General features: G+C 53.2%; 1 protein-coding gene across 1 annotated transcript in view; it reads left to right on the top strand.

Annotated features, from left to right (window-relative positions):
- LOC141975303 (protein maestro-like) overlaps nucleotides 1-22,246 on the top strand; it is a 31,874-nt gene extending 9,628 nt beyond the window's left edge. Inside the window, exons 4-5 of the mRNA XM_074935600.1 lie at nucleotides 21,624-21,706; nucleotides 22,202-22,246. Coding sequence (XP_074791701.1) covers nucleotides 21,624-21,706; nucleotides 22,202-22,246 — 128 coding nt within the window. The remainder of the gene's footprint in view (nucleotides 1-21,623; nucleotides 21,707-22,201) is intronic.
- Nucleotides 22,247-22,809: the final 563 nt, after the last annotated feature.

The following is a 22,809-nucleotide window of genomic DNA, read 5'->3' as shown; positions in this document are numbered from 1 at the left end:
CGTGAGGGAATTTAGAAAGAGTTTAGCGATTTGGTGTTTAGCGGGGTTAAAAATGATCTCGTGTTGGCACAAACGCACGCCTTCTTTCTGGTAGAAATAGTTCATGTACTTATTTTGTTTTTCTTTGTCTGTGCACCAGCTGGGATACCCTGAAGCCTCTTGTTTCTGGCGGAGGTGTCATTTGATGTACTCTGAAAAGAGTTCATCAGATTTTTCATTAAAAAGCCAGATTTCATATATTTTTGCCACCGCGTACCCCTTCGCTATGGCTGCGTTCAATTCCACCGTGCACCAAGTCCCCAGGATGGCCCTCTCCTCATCAGTATGGATGCACATCTCCCGCTGCTCGGTTTCCGCACAGGTTCGGCATATCGGGAACATAAGTTTGCCACCCACTCTGACAGGTAACAATGGGAAAAAGAAGCCTTGTGTGGGGTACACTTTAACTTTTGAAATTCCGAAATAATTTGCAAGGGGTCCAAATTTGTCATAAACTCTATCGGGGTGTCCGATAGGGTATTCTTTGGTTTTCTTTACAAAAGGGTAGAAGCTGGTAAAATCATAATAGTGGATTTCTTCCCCGGAGTTAAGTTTGTAATATAGGCGGATAGCGTTTGTCCTCCCCCCAAAAAGAGCATCCCTAGGCACGAGAGGCTAGGGCAACTGGGCTCATTTTAAATACCTGCAAGCTCCCTGTCTGTTTCTGTCCTCACTTCCCACTCTTGCTCCCAAAGAGTCCTCACTACAAAACCAAGTGGTTTCAGATAGTCGGTCTTGAGCTGCGTCTTGTAATAAAGAAACCCAAAAGTTGTCCCCGTCATAGGGTTTTGTGCTTTTTCACAATGACAGGTGACACAACCGTGGAAAAGAACACCCGTTAAACTCTAAGGCTGCGTGTACCCTGTCAACACTGGCATAACCCTCTAAAGAGTAGGAGCCTACCTCTAGTTCCCCACCCTGTAAAGCATGCCGTATTTGTATAGTTTCTTTGTGAGAGGTATACAACAGCCACTGAACAGATGGGGTCGAATATCTTTTTCTGCCTGTCATCATTGTCTGGAGGGAGAAGAGCTACCGTGTTAGGCTCCAGAAACATAAACCTGTACACAGCCATGCAGACAGATGCCAGTGCTATGTACCAGAATGGATCTATACACAGTTTTATCTCGGTGAATTTACCAGGTTCTCTCTCTACTAGATCTCCCTTCTCCATCATTTTCATAATCTCTTTTCTGTATAGGATACAAAGCTGTCTCAAAATTTTGACATCCTGCTGACAGTAATACACAAGCTCTTTCTGCAAGTCAAATTCTCCTCCCTGTGGGCCTGCTACCAGTCGAGAAACTCTGCTTTTTCCCTGGGCATCATGCTTTCTACACCATAGTGCTCCACACATAGGGCATAGGCCGCACGTCATTTTGATTTTCGAAAGTGTTCAAAAAATGTGGAAAATACCCTTTGCACCCTTCAAACCCCATCACCTGCGGGAGCTTTCCAAGCTTAATGGGCAAGAAGTTTAAAGAGTCTAGAAAACGAATGCCCAGGGCCTTAACTTCCACACACATTAGTTTACTACCCTGAGTGATCAGTTCTAGGCACATCTTTTCCTTCAGTAACTGTCTAATGATGAAATATGCATCGTAACCTTTGGAATTGTGCGCCTGGAACGTGTAGACCCGGAACTCTTTGCCAATAAAGGTCTGAACAAGCATAGAAAGACACTCATCACCCTTAAATTCCCAGGACTTTTCCGGCTTGAGGGACAAAGCAAAAATGTAATTGGGAGTGTGCAACCCAGTCTCCTGTGTGTATTCGGAATCATAACAAATACACTTTTCTGAGGATTCGGGCTTTCTAAGGCTGTCCATAAAACCGAGGTGACCGTCTACATCACCAGCGATCAAACCCTGACCCTGCTTACAGCGCCTCCCTTTACACCTGTGCCGCTTGTCCACGTAAGACTGACCCTTATCGCACAACGTTTTAGACAGGCATTCAACTTGTTCTGTTGATGCCCAGTCAATGTGTCTGTCTAAACGCTCTCTGGACTGACAATACAGTCTACAGCGAGGACACCTCAGCTGCACGTCCACGCTGTCTGAGCATGTTACGCTCAAGCAGAGGCAGCAGCTGGACCTGCAAGAGTGGCCGGGACTGTGCACCGTGGGGCAAAACTCACCATAATTTTTTGCTCCGAACAACTTTTTCACAACCAGAACCCCATAGTAATGCTCATCGTGCAACAGGATGAAATAAGTCTTGGGGTAAACTGCCCCCCCCATTTAAAAAAAGCCCCTTTCGCCGCATACAGCACCACCTGTATGTTGACTCCTAAATGCTGTTCAGACATTACTACGTCACTGAGCATAATCTTCTTTTGATCTGACCAGCCCAGTTTCTCATGCAACTTTCTCATCCCCCCGCTAACGATTCCGCGTCCGTAGGTTTATGGTCAGACATGACAGCCAAGAGCCCACGCGCAAAACACAGATTGGTAGCCGTGTAAGTCAGGTCTACTAAACATTGTCTCTTTTTTATGGATGATTTGACTACTGAGGATAGAATTTAAAACTCTACGAGCGGCCTCCACCCCTGTTTTTTTACAACTGTCACAACGAGGTGCAATGTCCCATTGACATGCAACTCTATTGCTCTGTGGCAGCTTTGAGGTCTGATTGACGAAATCCTCAGCAGACAGCTCATCCCTAGTTCTTCAGACCGAAAACAACGGGTTAGTTAAATTACGGCTCTCTAAATGTAACTGAACATAATCATCAGGGCCCACCCTACCATTAACGTCATGGAGAACTAACTGTATCCCCCTTTGTATGGCTTCAACAACCTGCTGAGCTGAATTTATTCGCTCAAGCTTGACAAAATGAAATTCCTCACAATACACCGACCCCCCCCCAAATCTAGGTAATTCACGTTGCCAACTTCTCACTCTCTCCATACACACCTCTGCATTTTCAGGGTTACTTGGGGGTGCCTCTACGGGACCATCTACATCAGATGCTATTTGAGAGTCAGACTCTGAGGCGCTTCCGTGAGGGTCGTCGGGAGGAGATGGGGACCCATCATTCTAGAGAGCCCTCTGGGGAATTTTCTAAACCAGACTGTGTGAGAGTCTGATTCCACCTCCCCATTTTCAGACATGCCAGTTTGAGAGCCTCCAGTCGAGGGCATCTCTTTTAAAATCAACTTTTAAAATCCAGTTTAAAACATATTTTGCACAGTAAAAAAACACCCTGTTAGTTTGAAACACACCATTACCATCAGTTTGCAGCCATATACTTTAAAAAAAACCACCTATTTTTTTACAGAGAGAGAGAGAGAGAGAGAGAGTTTAAAACACAGTTTGCAACAAAATACTTTTCAATAAAACCACATGCATTTAAAAGTCAATTGCAGAAAGTTACACCCCCCCCCCACCCCACCCCCATGTGTGTTTGGGCCTTTGGATTAAAGAACAAGCAAAAATGTTAGTTAGTATTACCCCCAAATCCCTATCCAACCTGTGTAATACCTGAAGTTATTAAGCAAAACTCCAGTTAAAATGGTTTTTATCTTGGCCCGGTGATGAAATGCAGTTTACAGTGACTGGTTCCATGCTAAACAGATCACACTGCAAGAAACATAGGCACCATTATTTACTAAGACAGCATGGCCAACGAGTGATAGAATAGAATATATATTTTCAGAGTTAAAAACAGGGAGCATGGCTCCTTTTGCAGTCCAGCAGCCATTCAAGAGAGTTTCTGTTGAAAGAATCTCCAAAATACCTGAGGTTTTTACACCATCCTAAGCCTTTGTTTCAAACAGACTTCAAAATAGGAGCTAGCAGGTTGGTTTGATCGCTACAACTCTCAAATAATAGCTACTTACGGGCGTTAGGCACCCCTCCCTAACATTCCCTTTTGTGATCTGGGGTGGGGGAATTTGTTATACCAATAAAATAAAAGCCAGCAGGATCTTATTAAAAGGGAAAAGGCAAAATGCCACATTTATTGTGAATACAGAAAGAATCATAGTAAGCAGTTAGTTATAGCTATAACATTCCATTCAATTTCATATTTATTCACACATTCATTCATACACACACACACACACACACACAAACAGAGGTTCTGCAAGGTTGTTATCAGAGTTACCAGCCTTAGAGTTGCTCATGCCAAGCCACTGGCCAGGTGGCCTGGAGACGAGGAGGGAGCAGGGCCTTGTCAGATGCACATCTGACACTCCTGGAAGTTGGTTTGCAGAATCAGACCCCAAAGCTTTCCGTTTCTAGAGTCCCTTTTTATAGGAATTTATTCCTATGCCAGTCTATGGGAATTGCTTCATCATGCTGTTGCTGAATCAATCAGCAGATGGCACATTCCTGACGGCTCCGTCTTGTTCTTCGGTTCTCCCATCCTTGAAGCTGTTGGGTGGATTCCAGTCTGCCCTCCGGGGGTCCTCTGGTTGACGCCTGCTTTGGCCGACGGACACTGGATTCTTAGGCTGGCACCTCCCTGATCATTCAGTTATTATCCACACCAAGCATCCATCCACATACATCCTCTATCTCTATTTTAAAGCACAATCATTAACAAAGCCAGATAAATACAACAAAAGGGCGGGGAGTCTCTGTGTGCTGTTTCTGTTGTTACAAAGTATTGCTTTGAGAACAGACTCCGTCTAGGATGTACTAACACAATTAGCAGCTTGCAACTTTCACCCGGCGAGGGAGAGAAACAGTACCAAAACCCAAGAGACCTCTTAATTAGTAATACCCTGGAATTTAAACTATGGGGAATCAAACTCATTTGTGATTTTAATACAGAACTTCTTTAGTATGATCCAACAAATTAAGCTGTCTGCACAACCGAGCTGCTTTTGGCCACATTTTTTTCCTTTTAGTTAAAATACATTTTTCTGTAGGGCCTTCTTACAGTATTAAACAGTAAATCACCAATCCGTAATGTAACTGTACCCATTTCCAAGTGGGGACCCTTTGCAGATCTCAGTAAATGTCTTTGGGGCTTGTTTTTTAAACATGTTTCTTTCATGCTTAAAGTTTGGGGTGGGGGGTTGAAATAAAATGGTTGTATCACAACCATAATAAGCACCCACAGCTTTTAAAAATTTGTCTTTCGAGCAAATGATTGTTCTAAAGCATGGTGAAGATTTGTGAACCCTTCAAACATTTCAGTTTTGGGTTAGACCCGTGTGTGTATGTGTGTGTGTGTGTGGTGGGATTTTTTGGTTGGTTGTTTTGGAGGTTTTTTTTGGTAAATATAGTATTTTAAACTTTTAATGGCTTTGAATTGCTAGAAAGAGTGACCCATAGCATTCAAACAACTCCTGGGTCATATTTAAACTGTCCAGTAGAGTTCTGCCAGTTCCTGGGTCATTTTCACTGTCCAATAGTGCTCTACCAACTCCAGGGATTATATTTAAACTGCCCAATAGCATCTGCGAATTCCTGAGGTTTTATTTCATTTCATATTAATCCGAACTCACCCACCCACCTCCCTTACTATGGGTGCACACCCATCAAATTTATCCCTATAGCAACAAGGGTTAGGAATCACAGTTACCTTCGCTATTCAGTGGGGGTGTGGTTAAAACCATTCAGTTCAACAGGATGAGTCAACTCTGTTGTACTCAAACACATGTCTGAACCATCCCTGTTTTGTTTTCCTGTTGTAAGCAGAGGCAGGATGAGCTCTACCCTGACATCAGGTGGTGAGTTGTGGAAAAGGACTTCAGGAGCTGATCTCCTTTGCACAGGACACTCACCCCACCTAGCATGAGCCCACAGGAGCCCAAATGGTCACTTTGGCTGCTGTGGGATTCCCAGTTTCTCTGTTATTGGGGCAGGAAGAATAAAGTGTTGTTATCCTGATGATGTGAATCAAGGACAGTGGAACTGTCCTTGGCCTTTTATGACAGAGGGACTCACCATCAACTAAGTAGCACTCACTAGGCAAGGGACAAGGATTCCAAAAGCCAGTGAATTGAGAGAGTTTGAAGGTTTGTGCTTAGTGGTGTGAGCTCCCTTCTGAGGGCCCCAAAGACCAATTGCACTTTCTCTCCATTGTGTAATGTCAGAGGTAATTTTGATTCTATTAGGAGTTTGGTTACAAACTGCAGAGCTGAATTCACTTTGGGTTCATGGTGCCCCAGCTGTGAGGCCCCCCTACTGTTTAACACAGTATTCAGTGATTTCAACTTGTTGTAGGGGAGCTTCAGTGCCCCACTGGTGGGGGCTTGACCCGGTTTTGCATCGTGTTACTGGAATGGAACTCCTAGATACTGAACCCAGCCCCTGTTGTGGCCGACTCTGATGGGCAGAAGGGTTACACTGTAAACACATTTTTAGGATTTGTTCCCCTCCCACTTCACAGCTTTTTGCTGTAAATGGGTCTCTTTTACAAAAAGACACAAGACCTAGGTTCTCACAAACCATTTTTTTTAATTTAAAAATCATACAGCTTCTTGAAAACAAACCCAGATGCTCCATTAAAACTTTTAGCTCACTTAAGGGCCAGAGACCTTCTAACAGAAACACAGATAATCAAAAAGCCCTTTTCATTCGATTTTTTAAAATGTACAGCGACCAAGTTTTATATTGCATGTTTGTCCCCTCATCATTCTCTCAATTAATCCTTTTAGATTTCTTACAAATAATCTTTTTCTTAAGCAGGGTTCTGTCCCTTTTTGTGTGGACCAGGCGGTCAATGTAACGCTGGAAGCAGGCATCTTCCGGTTTGGACATTTTCTTTAAAACACGGTCAGGGTCTCCACTGAATTGCACAGCATTTCTCAAGGTCACCCCTTGCGCTAAATGTTCTTGGGTTAGGCACAGACGTTGCATAACATAACCTATGGCAATAATAGTGTTCAATAAGCTTTCCAAACACAGCTCAGCACACAGGCCCCAGAACTTGCAGTTTCTAGCCATTGAAGTCCAAGTCACAGTCATGGTGCCATTGGGCTGGGGCATCTATGACACAGCCCTCACAATTTTCAAAAAGCTTTTCCCTAAGACAGTGATGAAGAACAGCATAAACAGCAATGCGTACAATAGTCCGCATAACATTTTTACGCTCGTGACGTGGCACTGTCTCAGCGAGTTCCATGCCAGGCCTCCTCCTAAACTCCTCCTAGCCGTCCTCCTCGGAGTCATCTTCAACAATTTCTAGCGGTGTTGAGCAAAAAGAAGATGGGCCTGGTTCACCTTCGCTGCTTGATGCAACGCCGTCCAGGGCCTCCGGGTCCTCTAGAAAGGCATCGTCAAGCTGTCGAGAGATTTTCAGACAAGAAACAAGCGTAAGTTCCCACTGCTTGTTTTTAGATTTACACAACCCCTGGTTCCTAACCCCATTACACCCAATCATCGACCGTCGCTTCTTAATCATTCATTTACCTGAGCTACGTCTTTTCCATTTACCTTGTCTGCCAGTGCCTCCCCCAAGCCATGATCGCCTTCCTCTTCCAGGGTGGCGGATGACGAGAGGCCACCATGCTCATCGGGGTGTCTCATGAGCGGTTGGGCTTCAGGGTCGGATTCTGGCATATCCATCAATGGCTGGGCCAGAGGAATCCCCTTGGCTTCTCTCTCATCCTCTTCAGAACTGTCGCTGCTGTAGCGCTTTCTCCACACAACTCCAAAGGTCCTCGGGGCTAAAACAAAGTCTGAAGTTCTCACAGGGGTGGTAAAGGAGTCCACGTTTCCTCTCAGCCTTTCCACAATTTCTAAACCACGTCTTCTTGGTAAGAGATGGCCTCCTCTTCCCAGCGCTGGGACTTATGAGGTGATGGTGCTGCACTCTGATTGGCAGAGGGTGTTGGAAGGAGTCCTTAGAGGGGTCACACGACCCTCTTCTGGGCGGTTGACCCCGTCCCAGAACCCACCCTATTTTGGTTGAATCTCCTTTTGGGGCTGTCCAATGTGGCCAAAACCCATCGCGATTGGTAGAGGGTGGTGGGAGGAGTTCTTAGAGGGGTCACACGAGCCACTTCCTGATGGGTCACCCCGCCCCAGAATTCCCCCCAATTGGACAAATCTCCTCTCGGGGTGGTCCCCAGCAGCTGAAAACCCTCCTGATTGGTAGAGGGCAGTGGGAGGAGTTCTTAGAGGGGTCACACAAACCCCGGAACTCCCCCTGATTGGTCAAATCTTCTCTCGAGGCGTTCCTGATCAGCAGAGGACAGTGGGAGGAGTTCTTACAGGGGTCACATGACACACCTTGCTTCCGGACATGTGTCTGTCTTGACCCTGGAAGTAATACTCCCATGAGGTGGGACTTCCAGTGACCCGTGTGCAGGGCTTACGGGGCCAAGGGGTGGGGTTAACGTTCAATTGATGGTAGGGCCCTTATACTACTCGCTCCCGCTACCCAAAATTGGAACAAGAGAGACTATAATACTGGAGAGAAAGAAAGGAATGTTTTAAATGTTTTAAATTCTTGTACTGTGCTGTAAATTCTTTTCCCTAAATTAATTCAAAACATTAATTTGTATTTTCTATTTTTCTATTTTTTTGTTGTTGTTTTATAACACAATACAGCAACTAGAATACTGGCCAGTATTATACTTCTATAAATAGAATACAACAACCATAACACTGGCCCGTATTAGCCATTCTCCTACTGCTCAGATGCTGTAAGGGAGAGAAGGATCAGGCCCTGTAAAGTAGGCTGGGTTGATTTTTTATGACTCCAAGTGTTTTTATTACACATCAGGACATCTAGTCATTCTGATGGACGTGCAGCCTCTGGACACGCTCAGTGATAAGCATGTACATTACACTGCTTGCTCAGGGGTCATTACTATAGAAACAGCCAAGTACTGGCCCAGATCCTCAAATACACCTGAGCTTTTGACTCTGGGTTGTTCTAAATTATGCTGTCTTGTAACAGCCATTGCTGTACAGGAGATTGCTGTAGCACCGGGGTCGGCAACGTTTGGCATGCAGCCCCCCAGAGTAAGCCCCGTGGCGGGCCGGGCCAGTTTTTTTACCTGCCGCGTCCGCAGGTTTGGCCGATCGCGGATCCCACTGGCCGCGGTTCCCCACTGCAGGCCAACGGGGGCTGCAGGAAGCCGTGGCCAGCACATCCCTCACCCCGCGCTGCTTCCCGCAGTAAAACAGAAGGTTTATTAGACGACAGGAACATGGTCTAATACAGAGCTTGTAGGTGCAGAGAACCGGACCCTTCAGCTGCGGGGGGTCCATTTTGGGGGGCAGTGAGCCAGACAACCACGTCTGCCCTTCACTCCATGTCCCAGCCAGCCCCAAACTGAAACTCCCTCCAGCCCCTCCTCCTCTGGGCTTTGTCCCTTTCCCCGGCCAGGAGGGCACCTGATTCCTTTGTTCTCCAACCCTTTAGCTCTCACCTTGCAGGGGGGAAGGGCCCAGGCCATCAGTTGCCAGGAAACAGGGGGTCGGTCATTCTCTGTGTCCAGACTCCTGCACACACCTGCCCTCTAGGGATCTGCAATGATCATACACCCTTACCCCACCACCTAGATCCTTAAGAACTGCCTAGGGGAAACCGAGGCACCCCCACACTATTCAGAGGAAACATTAAAAACAGTCCCACTTTGTCACACTGGGTATGAGATTTTGCTGTTTGTGCAGGGAGCTGGGAGCCCCAGGGTGCCCTGTTTAACCCTGGGACTTGGTGCCTCGCCAAGAGGCCCTGCAATGAGTGTTGGGCTGAAACCCAGCCAGCTTGGTTTACATCCGGCCCACAACAGCGTCAGATGGAGCGAACGGGCCAAAGTGAAAGCAGAGCCACTCCCCAAGCCTCTGGGAAAGACTGACCTGCCTTGCGGGGCGGGTGTGCAATTCCTAGCTTCTCCCTCCCTCCCGCCTGCTGTTAACGGGAGGCAAACAGAGACTGCAATAAACCCCTCTGGTAGGAACGAGCCACTGGGGAACGGAGCCACCCGGAGCGGATTAAACGACCTAGTCCCAGAGCCAGGGCAAGCGCTCTCTTCTGGACAGCGGTTGGGGACGTCATACAGGGAGGCTTTAGGGCCCAGGGTTCTCATCCTGGCGCTTCAGCTGCTAGTGACCTAGGGCCTCCTGTTCTGCAGCGCTGAGTCCCACAGCTGCACTGAAGTCACTGGGGCAGATCCACTGCTCGTGTCAGTGACCACGGCTCCAGGAACGGGGCTGGAGAATGTGCTGTGCCCCTGAACAGGGCTGGGACAAACTGCCCCAGCCGAGGTCTGCCCCGATGGGAGCTGTGGGGAGCCCAGTGTACTGGAAGCTGCTGCTGCCCCGGGGTTTGTGATGGAGAATGTGGGGTGACAGGGGGGGAGCAATTCAGCACAAACAGCTCCTTTCGATTTCCTCCCAGCCACCCCAGCATGCCTGGGGACTCCCCTCCCCAATCAATCAAAGCCCAAGACGGGGATCTGAAGCTCGATATGAAGTTACTCCTCCGCCAGCTGATGTAACCCACGCGCCTTCTGGGTGTGGTGTTGTGTCCCATCGAGTGGCACCAAGACCATTCGAGAGAGAGAGAAGATGAGTCTGCTCTGCAGCCGTCGCTACCAGCCAGGGGGCTTTTAGCTCATGCAATGGAGGCTCATTAAGTTCCAGAGGCCCCAGGTTGGATCCCCACCCGCCGACGACCAGGGTCTGTGGGTGTGACGCTGGCGTGGCTGGCAAGGGGCAGCAGGAAGGGTTTCCACTGAGCGTTAAGGGAAAGGAACTTGCTGGCTGTGGCACGGTGCAGCCGTCTGGTTGGCACACCGGGAAAGGAACATGGAGAAGAGCTCCAGCCCTGGCTGCGTCCCCAGCTCTTGTCTTGGCCTTGTAAAAGGCTAACAGATGCAGTGCGAGGTTTGAAAGCGAACACACCGTGTTCTGGGCCTGGAGCAGCGGCTGGGAAGCGTTCCCAATCAACAACCGCCCCGGGATCCCTGTAATCCACACCAGAGTGCAGAGGGAGGGGAGGGAGCTGGAGGGCCTTTGAAAACACAGACAGCTTGATGCCAGCCTTCCCTGGCTGCATGGATCTATCCTCCAGAACCATGCCACCAAGGGCCCAGTACTGCAGCGGGACAGCCGGAGGGTTGGTGTCGCTATCCTCCCGTTCTACAGAGGGGGAAACTGAGGCACAGAGCTGGGCCACGTCAGGGCACAGCTGGGGATGGAGCCCATCAGATCCTCACGAGATACTGTGCGGCGCTAACGCTTGTGTCTGCACCAGGTATAGACACAGGCACCCTTGTGCAGGCCCAGCCGTCCGTCCCCTGGCGGGCAGCAGTGCCCATGCGGGAGCACCCACGCAGCCCCCCACCGCCCTCGGCTGCAAAGGAGCCCCAGCCCCACGGCAGGGTTACGTTCTCCTCCCCTGCCCTGTGTTCTGGCTCCTCCAGGACCCTTCACGAGGCTGGCAGGGGAGCGCTGAGCTTGGAGCCTGGCCAGGCTGGAGCTGGCCCAAAGGAAACACCTCCACGGTCTTTCCAGGTGCCACCCAGTCCCCCGGCGCCTGCAGGAAGGTTTGGGGTAATCACACACACGCTGGGTCTCCCAGTCACCAACGCTTTGCCCGGAGCTTGGCTCGGAGGGAAGCGCAGACCCAGTCCAGCCAGCCTTGACGTCCCTCTCCGCGGAGCTGGGAGCGCGCCTGGAGCTGCCAGCCCAGTCCCGTCTACTCAGCGAACGGCTTGCTGCTGCTCTTTCCCGCGTCTCCTCCTCCCTCCCCAGCCCTGGAGCCAGACGAACACCCACACACAGGCCTACTGTGCCCATGGCTGTACAGCGGCTGCAGGGCTGCAGCCATCGCGTCCTGGACATATTCAAGGGGAGCCCGATGGGATTGGCCAGGCAAGGAGGGCATGAGCCCTGCCCAGCTAGGATGGGGCACCGTCCCCAGGCTGCTGCATCAAAGCCAGCCCTGGTGTCATAAAAATAAAGGGAAGGGTAAACCCCTTTGAAATCCCTCCTGGCCAGGGGAAAGCTCCTCTCACCTGTAAAGGGTTAAGAAGCTACAGGTAACCTCGCTGGTACCTGACCAAAATGACCAATGAGGAGACAAGATACTTTCAAAAGCTGGGAGGAGGGAGAGAAACAAAGGGTCTGTGTGTCTGTCTATATTCTGTCTTTGCCGGGGATAGACCAGGAATGGAGTCTTGGAACTTTTAGAAAGTAATGTAGCTAGGTACGTGTTAGATTATGATTTCTTTAAATGGCTGAGAAAAGAATTGTGCTGAATAAAATAACTATTTCTGTCTGTGTATCTTTTTTGTAACTTAAGGTTTTGCCTAGAGGGGTTCTCTATGTTTTGAATCTAATTACCCTGTAAGGTATCTACCATTCTGATTTTACAGGGGGGATTTCTTATTTCTAATTACTTCTATTTTTATTAAAAGTCTTCTTGTAAGAAAACTGAATGCTTTTTCATTGTTCTCAGATCCAAGGGTTTGGGTCTTTGGTCACCTATGCAAATTGGTGAGGCTTTTTATCCAACATTTCCCAGGAAAGGGGGGGTGCAAGTGTTGGGAGGATTGTTCATTGTTCTTAGGATCCAAGGGTCTGGGTCTGTAGTCACCTAGGCAAATTGGTGAGGCTTTTTACCAAACCTTGTCCAGAAAGTGGGGTGCAAGGTTTTGGGAAGTATTTTGGGGGGAAAGACGTGTCCAAACAGCTCTTCCCCAGTAACCAGTATTTGTTTGGTGGTGGTAGCGGCCAATCCAAGGACAAAGGGTGGAATATTTTGTACCTTGGGGAAGTTTTGACCCAAGCTGGTAAAGCTGCTGCATCAAAGCCAGCCCTGGCTAGGAGTGATCAGCGACACTGCACTGGCTGATAGGTGCCATGAGCTGGGTGGGTCTCATCATCCTTCTTCGGGTGCCGCTGCAGAGGCGAGCTCCTAGACCAAGGGGGAGGGAAACAGGCACAGGGAAGGGGAGTGACCGCACCCCCTCCTTCCGCACCCCACCCCCTGCCCCATCCCTGAGCCCAGTCCAGCACTTCAAACGCTTTGGCCCCAGCCCATAGCCCCTGCCTGCACCACAAACCCCTCATCCCCAGCCCCACCCCATAGCCCACACCCCCGCCACAGCCGGAGCCCTCACCCCCTTCCCCAGCCTGGAGACCCCTCCCACACTACAAACCCCTCGGCTCTCTCCCCCAGCAGCAGGTCAGAGCCAGGCATAGAACCCAGGTGTCCTGACTCCCAGGCTACTGCCCGCTAGGCCGATGTAGCTGGGCCACCCAGATGATGCTTAGCACATGGCTCCCCCATGTGATGGGTGTTATCACCCCCGTTTCACAGAGGGGGAAACTGAGGCACAGAGCAGGTGAGGGGCTGGCCCAGTGGGTGCCTGAGCCAGTGTTCGGTGCTCCTGGCTCCCAGACCTGTGCTGAGACAAACATCCACCCCCTTGGCACTCGCTGGGTGGGCTGGCAAAGGGGATGCAGCAGGACAGCTGCAGCCCCTAGTTTGAACAGGCTGCAACCCCAGCACCTTTCACCAGCCTCAACCCCCAAAACAAAGGCCCCTCCTAGCACCAGCAGCTCCCTCCTGAAGTGTCCAGCCTGGAGCGCCCCCCAGAAGGTCCTGGGAACAGCTCAGTAAAGAGTCCCCTGTTTGCCTTCTCTGTCTGCCCCCTGCATCAGCCCCCTACCCCAGGCCTGTCCCCCCAGCTCCAGGGAGTCACACCCGTCAGCGACCTCCCTTTTTCCACCATGTGCTTTTCATTTTAACCTGACTTGAGAAACTGGAAGAAGTGGGGGGGGCAGGGTGAGGCAGTGAGATGGGGGCAGGGGGTAAGGAGGTTGGGTGGGGGAAATGAGGGGTGAGGAGGGGGTGGAACTGCGGTTGTGGGTGGGGGGCATGAAGAGTAAGGGGGGAGTGGGGCTGTGGTTGGGGCAAGGAGGCGTGTGGGTCAGTAGGGTGGGGCAGGGAGGAGGAGGTGCGTTGGTCAGTGGGATGGGCGCAGGGAGGAAGCATGTGGGTCAAGGAGGAGGAAGCGTGTGGGTCAGTGCAGTGGATCAGTGGGGTGGGTGCAGGGAGGAGGCGTGTGGGTCAGTTGTTCCATGTCAGTCAGTGAATCATTCCCCCCCGCCCCTGTGTACTGCATCCCTATCGAGGACCCCCCACCCGCCAGGTGACCAGGCCATTGAACAAGCTGCAAGAGGAGCCAGTGAGTGCCCCAGCTGGCGCAGGGGTGCCAGGTGCCAGGGCGAGGGAGAAGCTCGGAGCTGTGCTCTGGCTGCATTTCTGTGCCCTCTGGCTCTGCTGGAGGTGGGGGATGTCTGCGCTGTCAGCCCTGTGCTGCGGGGAACTGGGCTGAGACCAGCTCACCTCTGTGTCTTCTGAGCCACACCTCAGAGGCCCTTGCCCCCCGGAAGCTGAGTGAGTCAGCTGGGGGACGGCAGAGCTGGTGAGAGAACCCAGGAGTCCTGATGCCCAGCCCCCGTGCTGTAACCCCCAGACCCTGCTCCCCTCCCAGAGCCGGGACAGAACTAGGGTTGCCAGGTGTCCGGTTTGCAACCTGAACTCCCGGTCGAAAAGGGACCCTGGCGGCACCGGTCAGCACTGCTGACTGGGCCACTAAAAGTCCGGTCAGCAGCACAGCAGGGCTAAGGCAGGCTCCCTACCTGCCCTGGCTCCGCGTGGATCCTGGGAAGCGGCCGGCATGTCCAGCTCCTAGGCACAGGGGCAGCCAAGGGGTCTCTGTGCACTGCCCCCACCCTGAGCATCAGCTCCATAGCTCCCATTGGCCGGGAACGGTGGCCAATGGGAGCGGTGGGGGCAGATCCTGCAGCTGGGGACAGTCTGTAGAGCTGCCTGGCCACACTTCCATCTAGGAGCCGCAGGAACATGCCGGCCACTTCCAGGAGCTGCCTGAGGTAAGCACTGCCCGCGCACACACACCCCGCACCCCAACCCCCTGCCCTAGCTCTGAGCCCCGTCCCGTCCTCCGAACCCCTTGGCCCCAGCCCAGAGCCCCTGAACCCCTCATCCCCAGTCCCACCCCAAAGGCCGCACCCCCAACCGCAGCCCTAACCCCCGCCCCCCAACCCTCTGCCCCAGCCTGGTGAAAGTGAGTAAGAGTGGGGGAGAGCGAGTGATGGTGTCAATCAATTAAGGTGCTGGGGTATGACTGGTTAAAGAATTGTTGTGCTATGTGCTAGGATTAGTTAGAAAATTGTTTTGTAATATTTTAGTAAAATGATGGTTAAGGTCGAGCTAAGCAAGACTCAAGTTTCACTACGTAAAGGTGGGTTCAAAAGGAAGTTCTTTGGAACCAACTCCAGGACACAGCCCCAAGGTCAGAGCTGCCAGACCTCAACACCTGCCAATCATACCGTGCGGAAGCTGGAGTCCCCCAGATGACCTGACCCTGGCTGGCAATCAAGAAAAGGTCAGCTGCCTTTTTGGGAGTGGTGAGTGGTGAGCATTGTATGCGGAGCGGGTGCATTCTGTTTTGGTGACTGTCAATAAATAGAGGTTAAGGGTATTCCTGTGTAAGGCTCTTTCACTGGTAAAAGACCCCACAAACCTGCAGAGTGTGAGGTTACGCCCTGAGCCCACGGAAGAGTAATGGTGGATGCCCTAGAGCCTGAGGTTACGCCTGAGCCTTAGGAACTGGGTACGGGTTGGTGCCCCTAGAGTGTGTGAGTAACGAAGTATTGTGTGCGTAACAGTCCTTCTCACACAGGACTGGAGTCAGGATTGTCACCCCCATTTAACAACAGGGGAAACTGAGGCACGGGCTAGTGAACGCGCTTAGAGCCAGCCCAAGCGGCTGAATGGCACCAGGCCTGAGCTCTGGCCCTCCACAGGGTTAGCTCGGGTCTCAGGCCAAAGAGCGCCATGCCCCTGCACCCTGCCTGTCGGGGCTGGCTGGGGCTGGGGGGGACAGAACTGGTGGGGCGGGTTGACCCCTTGGCACCAGCATGGGCAGCATGGCCATGGGGCATGTGGCAGCCTGGACGTGGGGCACGTGGCCTGGGGGAGTGGGGAGCTGATGGGCCGGAAGCTGGAGGCCGCTGTTCTGTTTCCTCAGAGTCACTTCCACTGGCTGCAGGCTCAGGGCGTGATTCACCCTGTGACAGCCGTCAGGAGCTGGCCGGGATGGGAGCAGCAGGCACCGTGCTGGGGCCCTGAGAGGCAGCTGCTGGAGATCACTGATGCTGTGTCACCCTCCAGGAGAGATCAGCCCCTCTGCACCAGCCAGCCCCATCTGCAGGGGGGGTCACAGGGTACAGCTATGGCAGGGCTCGGTTTAGCCTGGGGAACCCTCAAGTTCATCTCCTTACTGAGGCATTGTCTGGGCCAAACATGGCTCCAGAGCCCCCCCCCTTCCCCCGGATTACCCCCCCTCCATGAGCTGCCCCTCCGCCCCCAGGGGTGCAGAATCCCCCCTGCCCAGGCCGCTGGCTGCTCTGGCTGGCTGCAGAGGGGATTGTTCCCCCGTGCAGCGCACAGGCCCTGCCCACAGAGCCACGTGCAGCCCTCGGGTGCTGCACTGCCTCCTGCTGGCTGCACAGGGGTCCTGCCCCATCAGGGAGCCATGGGGCTCACCTGGCCAGTGCAGATACAAGAGCCTGCCCCAAAGCTTTGCTGGTGAGTCCACGGGGCAGGGAGAAACTTGTCCCTGCTGAGCTCTGTGCAGGCCCTGGGGAGCCGTGCCCTGGCACTGCCCTTCAGGCCAGGCTTCCACAGGTATGTAGGTGCCTAACTGCTGGGGTTCAGTGGGACTTTGGTGCCTAAATCCAGCCCTTAGTTTCCCGTGCCCCAGTTTCCCTCACATGATGAGGGTAGTGGCCCTGCAGTTGGGGGAGGGTTGTGAGGATAAAGGCACTGAAGCCCCTGAGGGGCCCAGGCACTGGAGGTATGGGGGCCACCTTACCCAGAGCTGGCAGGATGGGAGTGGTGCTGGGTTTGGGTGCGCCCTACAGCAGGGCTCAAAGAGCCACCTCTGCCTTCCTCCCCAGAGCCCACAAGCTGACTGTTGTCGCTGTGGGTTTTATCCAGTTCAACGCACCGCCCTGGCATCACCGTGCAGGAAAACAACCCGCCCACTCCCTGGTGCACAGCTGAGCTAGCTGTGCCGCGGGGACCTGCCCTTTGCAGCCGGCGGGGCGTGGCCCAGTGCCAGCTGCAACTTGGGGCAGCTCTGCCTGTCTGTGCTGGGGCACCAGCGCCACTGGGCTCTGGGCTACTGAGGCCTGAAACTGCCAGCGCAGAAAGGCCTGTGTGCCCCTTTCCTACGACAGACACCCCAGGACCCTGCGTTAGCAGGGAGCCCCGGGGTCACGGCGAGAAGGGCAGAGCCACAGCCATGGGGAGAAGGAGCCGTGGCCTGTGGCCATGACAGCAGATTGTGGGGAATGGGGTCACTCTCCACTGGGGCAGGGTCGCCCCTCTGCCCTTCCCCCTGGGAAGCTGTTTGGGTCAGGGGAGGCACAATCTTAATCTGGGCCTGGCACTTTGCTCAGCTTTGAGTGACACCTCGGCCCCAGGGGTACTAGGCTGGGGGGGGCAGCCCCTGGGGGGATCAGCGCCTGTGCCAGTGGGGAGGCACCTCTCTGCTCTCAAGCCAACTCCTGCATTCAGATGCCCTGTGAGTGGGGCTTGTAGGCAGGCTGTGGAGGGGTCAGCCTGGGAGGGATGCTGCGGGGGCTACAGGGGGTCAGCCTGGGCTGGGCTGGGAGGATGCTGGGGGGTGACGGAGGGTCTGGCTGGGCTGAGCTGGGAGGGATGGTGCGGGGGGGCGACAGAGGGTAGGTCTGGGAGGGATGGTGGGGGGGCGACGGAAGGTTGGGCTAGACTGAGCTGGGAGGATGCTGGGAGGGTGATGGAGGGTCGGGCTGGGCTGAGCTGGGAGGATGCTGGGAGGGTGATGGAGGGTTGGGCTGGGCTGAGCTGGGAGGATGCTGGGAGGGTGATGGAGGGTCGGGCTGGGAGGGATGGTTGGGGGGTGTTGGAGGGTCGGGCTGGGCTGAGCTGGGAGGATGCTGGGAGGGTGATGGAGGGTCGGGCTGGGCTGAGCTGGGAGGATGCTGGGAGGGTGATGGAGGGTTGGGCTGGGCTGAGCTGGGAGGATGCTGGGAGGGTGATGGAGGGTCGGGCTGGGCTGAGCTGGGAGGATGCTGGGAGGGTGATGGAGGGTCGGGCTGGGCTGAGCTGGGAGGATGCTGGGAGGGTGATGGAGGGTCGGGCTGGGCTGAGCTGGGAGGATGCTGGGAGGGTGATGGAGGGTCGGGCTGGGAGGGATGGTTGGGGGGTGATGGAGGGCCGGGCTGGGCTGAGCTGGGAGGATGCTGGGAGGGTGATGGAGGGTCGGGCTGGGAGGGATGGTGGGGGGCAACAGAGGGCTGGGCTGGGCTGAGCTGGGAGGGATGCTCGGCTGTAGTGGAGCTACAAAGCTGGGGGTTGTAGTCGAGGAGAGAGGTTGTCTTCACGGTGTTGCTCAAGGATTGTCTTGTAGGCAGTTGGTGCTGTGGGCTTGTGTGGAAGAATGAGGTGGGCAGTAGAGGTGACTGGGTTGGCAGTACCAAGCTACCTGCCTCCATGGTGCTGCAGCCAGCTTGGCTGGGGAAGCACAGGGCTGAACTTACAGCTGATGTCCCCAGTCCAGGCCAGATAGGTGCATGGTGCAGTGGAACCCAATGGGTGGGAGGAGACTACCTCTCCCCCCATGGCGCCCTCACAGACAGCCAGTGGGCAAGGGGCAGCTGTCTATGCCCGGGGGTCTTAGTGTTTGCAGTGTAGCTGTAGCCAAGTGGGGCCCAGCATACAGAGGGGGGGCAGGGGGGATCTCTTTCATTGGACCAACTTCTGCTGGAGAGAGAAGCTTCAGAGCCACACCAAGCCCTTCTTCGGGTGTGAAGTTCTCCCAGCTCACAGCAAGGGGCAAGTGCACAGATTGCTCAGCGTAAGGAGTCAGCACATGTTGTAAGTGACCATGTGAGGTGTGGTGGTGTGTTAACACCACTGCAGGGGCAGGAGAACAAGGGGGCTGGTGGGTTACAGGTGGTTGTAATAAGTCGGAGAGCCAGTGTCTGTTCAGCCCATGATTTTCAGTGTCTAGCCGTTAGGAATTGAGCCTTAACCACTAGCCCCCCTTTTTGTCCTATGTTAACAGGCCACTCTACCGCACCTGGCCCCTTCCACCATTTGCTAACTGTGACGGTGCACTCATATGATGTTATGAAAATATGCGAATGAGCGTGAATATGATGTAACTGGAATATGCTTCATGCAAAAGGTCTCTTGTAAGGTATCATTACAAAGCTTATAATCTACCGTGTGTGTTCATCCAATGTGTATAAATGTATCACTCTTGTATCTGAAACTAGAAATATGAAATATAACTCTGAGGTCCTATTTGTAATTACGCAAAGTGTGGGCCATTAATGGTGGCTTGGAATCTTGATGGCTCCCATTAACCAGGACAATTGGTTGTAAATGGCTCTGTTTACTTGTAAGTCTTCCTGTATACGTGTGCTAGCAAGTGGGTAATGAAGTCTTACAGTGACATGTGATCATGTCACCTGAACTGGAATCCATCTTTAACCTGGTGCTTTTCCATTTAGGAACCCAGAAAGGGACAGAGGATTCCTGCCTTGTGCCAAAGATGTATAAGGGGGTGGAACAGAACAAAGGGGGCTGCAGTCATGAGAAATCCCCTAGCTACCACCTGAGCTGGAACAAGGGCTGTACCAGGGGAAAGGATTGTGCCCAGACTAGGAAGGCGTGCAGTCTGTGAAAGAAGCTTATTGAAACATCTCTGAGGGTGAGATTTTATCTCTATTCAGTTTTCTACTGTATTAGGCTTAGACTTGCGTGTTTCCTTTTTATTTTGCTTGGGAATTTACTTTGTTCTGCCTGTTATTACTTGGAACCACTTAAATCCTACTTTTTTTATTTAATGGAATCACTTTTTACTTATTAACCCAGAGTAAGTATTCATACCTGGGGGGCAAAGAGCTGTGCGTATCTCTCTATCAGTGTTATAGAGGGCGAACAATTTATGAGTTTACCCTGTATAAGCTTTATATAGGGTAAAACAGATTTATTTGGGGTTTGGACCCCATTGGGAGCTGGGTATCTGAGTGCTGGAGACAGGAGCACTTCTTAAGCGGTTTTTAGTTAAGTCTGCAGCTTGTGGGGGATGGGCTCCCACCTCATCTCTAGGGGATCAGTAATAGCTGTAGTGACTAGCAGCTCCAGGGCACTGGGGCAGGGACAGCCCCTTCCCACTCCCCCCAGGAGATAGCAGCCTCCAAGCATCCCCTGGGGCAGGTGTTTATGTGACTGCTCTGCCCCAGAGAAAGCCCCCAGCCCTGCCCTCCCAAATGCTTCACCAAAGCCCAGCCACTGGGAGCGGGTCCCCTGGGCTGCCTGCCTCACAATGGCCCAGACCTGCAGGGCTGGGAGAGACCCTGAGCGATGCCAAGGGAACCCCCCTCTCCCTCTCCAGCAGGATGCCCAGCCCCATGGCCTGCAGCCTGGAGAGAACTCCTTAGAGCCACCCCCATCGGGAGCCAGCCCAGGACGTGGGCTGGTCCCGGAGTCACTGCTGCACTGCAGCCCCTCCTCGCTGCTACTGCTACCCCCAACCCACTGCTGCCCCCTTGCACTGCCAGCCCCATTCCCTGTGCTGCCCTGCCAAAGCAGTATGGCGGTGGGGGCAGAACAAGGTAGGGGCTGGGTCAGTGCAGGTCCCATTTCATCCATCTCCTCTCTGAGTAGGCCAGTTTTTCCAGCCTCTCCCAGCTGGCCTGGGTGCCATCACTTGCTGGCAGTTTCCGAGGCTCCTGGCCCAGGGAGAGTTAGGTTTCCAGGCATGCCTGGCACCTGGAAATGCAGGTTCTGGTGGTGGGGGGGCACTGGGGAATGGAGCCCCCCTGAGCCTGGCAGACAATCCCTCGGGCACCCGTCCCAGCGTGGTGCTGGTGGTGGGGTGCTCAGTGCACTCTGTAGAGCCATGTTGTTATTGATGTGGGAAGCCGTGTTCACCTCCCCAGGCAACAGAGCCAGGAAATAGAACCCAGGAGTCCTGGCTCTCAGCCCCTCCCCCTTCCTGCTGTAATCACTAGACCCCACTTCCACCCCAGAGTTGGGAACACAGTCCTGGAGACCTGATTCACTGTCCCTTTGCTCTAACCACTTGACCACCTGCCCTCCCACCCATGAAGAAGGCAAGGGAGACTTGACAAAGGGATTCCCTATACCAGCTCTCCAGCGCCATCTGCTGCCCCAGGAGCCCGGTTTGTTTTACAGAGGCCCTGGCTTAAGCATTTATTTTCAAGATGAAAATTTTTTGATGAAACACAAGAACAAAATCAAAACAAGTGTTTATATTAAAACAGAGTGATTCTGCAAAACAAATGGCATTATAACTTATTGTAGCCTTTTTTGGAGGCAAAATGTTTGAGTCTCTTTTCTTTCTCAAGGCAGAACTAAGTATTATCTAGACCATCCCTGACAGGGGTTTGTCCAACCTGCTCTTAAAAATCCCCAGTGATGGAGATTCCACCACCTCCCTCGGCACTTTATTCCAGTGCTTCACCACCCTGACAGGTAGGAAGTTTTTCCTAACGTCCAACCTACACCTCCCTTGCTGCAATTTAAGCCCATGGCTTCTTGTCCCATCCTCAGAGGTTAAGATGAACTACGCCACCATCCTCCTGGTTTCCAGAAAGGCTCAGCCGGCGCGGGGCCCTGCTGCTCGGCAGAAGAGGGTGAGGGCTGGTCTACACGGGCACTTTACAGCGCGGCAACTTGCTCACTCAGGGGTGTGAAAAAACACCCCCCTGAGCACAGCAAGTTTCAGCGCTGCAAAGTGCCCGTGTAGACAAGGCCCCAGGCTGGGAGCTATTCCCCTCGTGGAGGTGGGTTTTTTAGAGCGCTGGGAGCCCCAGCGCTGTGCCGTGACCACACAAGCCACGTAAAAGCGCTGCCACAGCAGTGCCAGTGTAGACTAGCCGTGAGACTGGGAGGGGGGAGGAAGAGCAGGGGGCTCTTCCTCTTCTCCCCTCCCCCCTCTCCTGGCCATGCCAGACTGTGCTGTCCTTGGGGCAAGGACCATGGCCAATAGCCAGGGCTGGGGTGGGACAGGCTGCACAGTGCCTGAGGCTGAGGAGCCAGGCCATTTCGTCAGGAGCCAGGGGTGCTTTGCCCTGAGGGAGGCTGCTGCGCAGGGGCACGCAGATCCCAGCTCCCCCTCACGCCCACAGGGTGGGCTGCACTCTGCCGTGGCTGGGGAGGGGTTGCTGGTGTAAGGGGCGGACTCAAACCCTCCCTCCAGAGGTCACTCCTGTCCTGTCTCCCACAATGCCACAGGGCCATGCCTACCAGGACAGCATCTTGAGGGGCAATTGCCACCTCGCCACCCTCCCAAGCCAAAGCGAATGGGGAGTCCCCCAGGGACCCAGAAACAAACCAGGCACTCTAAAACTCATCCTGCCATCCCCAAACCTAGTGACTCCAGCCAGCCACCCCGCCTTGGAATCCGACCTTGGCTCAGCTCACTGGGCAACATCCACCCCAGAGCTTAATCTGTTCCCCCCCGGCTCGTCGTATCCGCAGTAACAGGATAAGGCCTCTAGCTTGCCCTTCCCCCATCAGCTGCAGCTTACCTCAGGAACAGGCCTGCCCCAGCGCTCGCTGGTTACAGATAAAATGCCAAATTAACAGTTGGGTCGATGCTTTATTTTTGCAATTAAGAAGTATACCTGCCACCCTCCCCGCACCTGCAGCCTGCAGGGCTTCGTGGGGATTATTCACTCCACAGTGGAGTGGGTTGTGGCTAAATGCTTTTATCCTCTCAGGCTGAAACACAAAC

Source organism: Natator depressus, chromosome 20 (genome assembly GCF_965152275.1).
Source record: "Natator depressus isolate rNatDep1 chromosome 20, rNatDep2.hap1, whole genome shotgun sequence".
NCBI lineage: Eukaryota > Metazoa > Chordata > Testudines > Cheloniidae > Natator > Natator depressus.
Note: the sequence above shows the minus strand (reverse complement) of the source record. Positions and strands in the feature narration are given on the sequence as shown.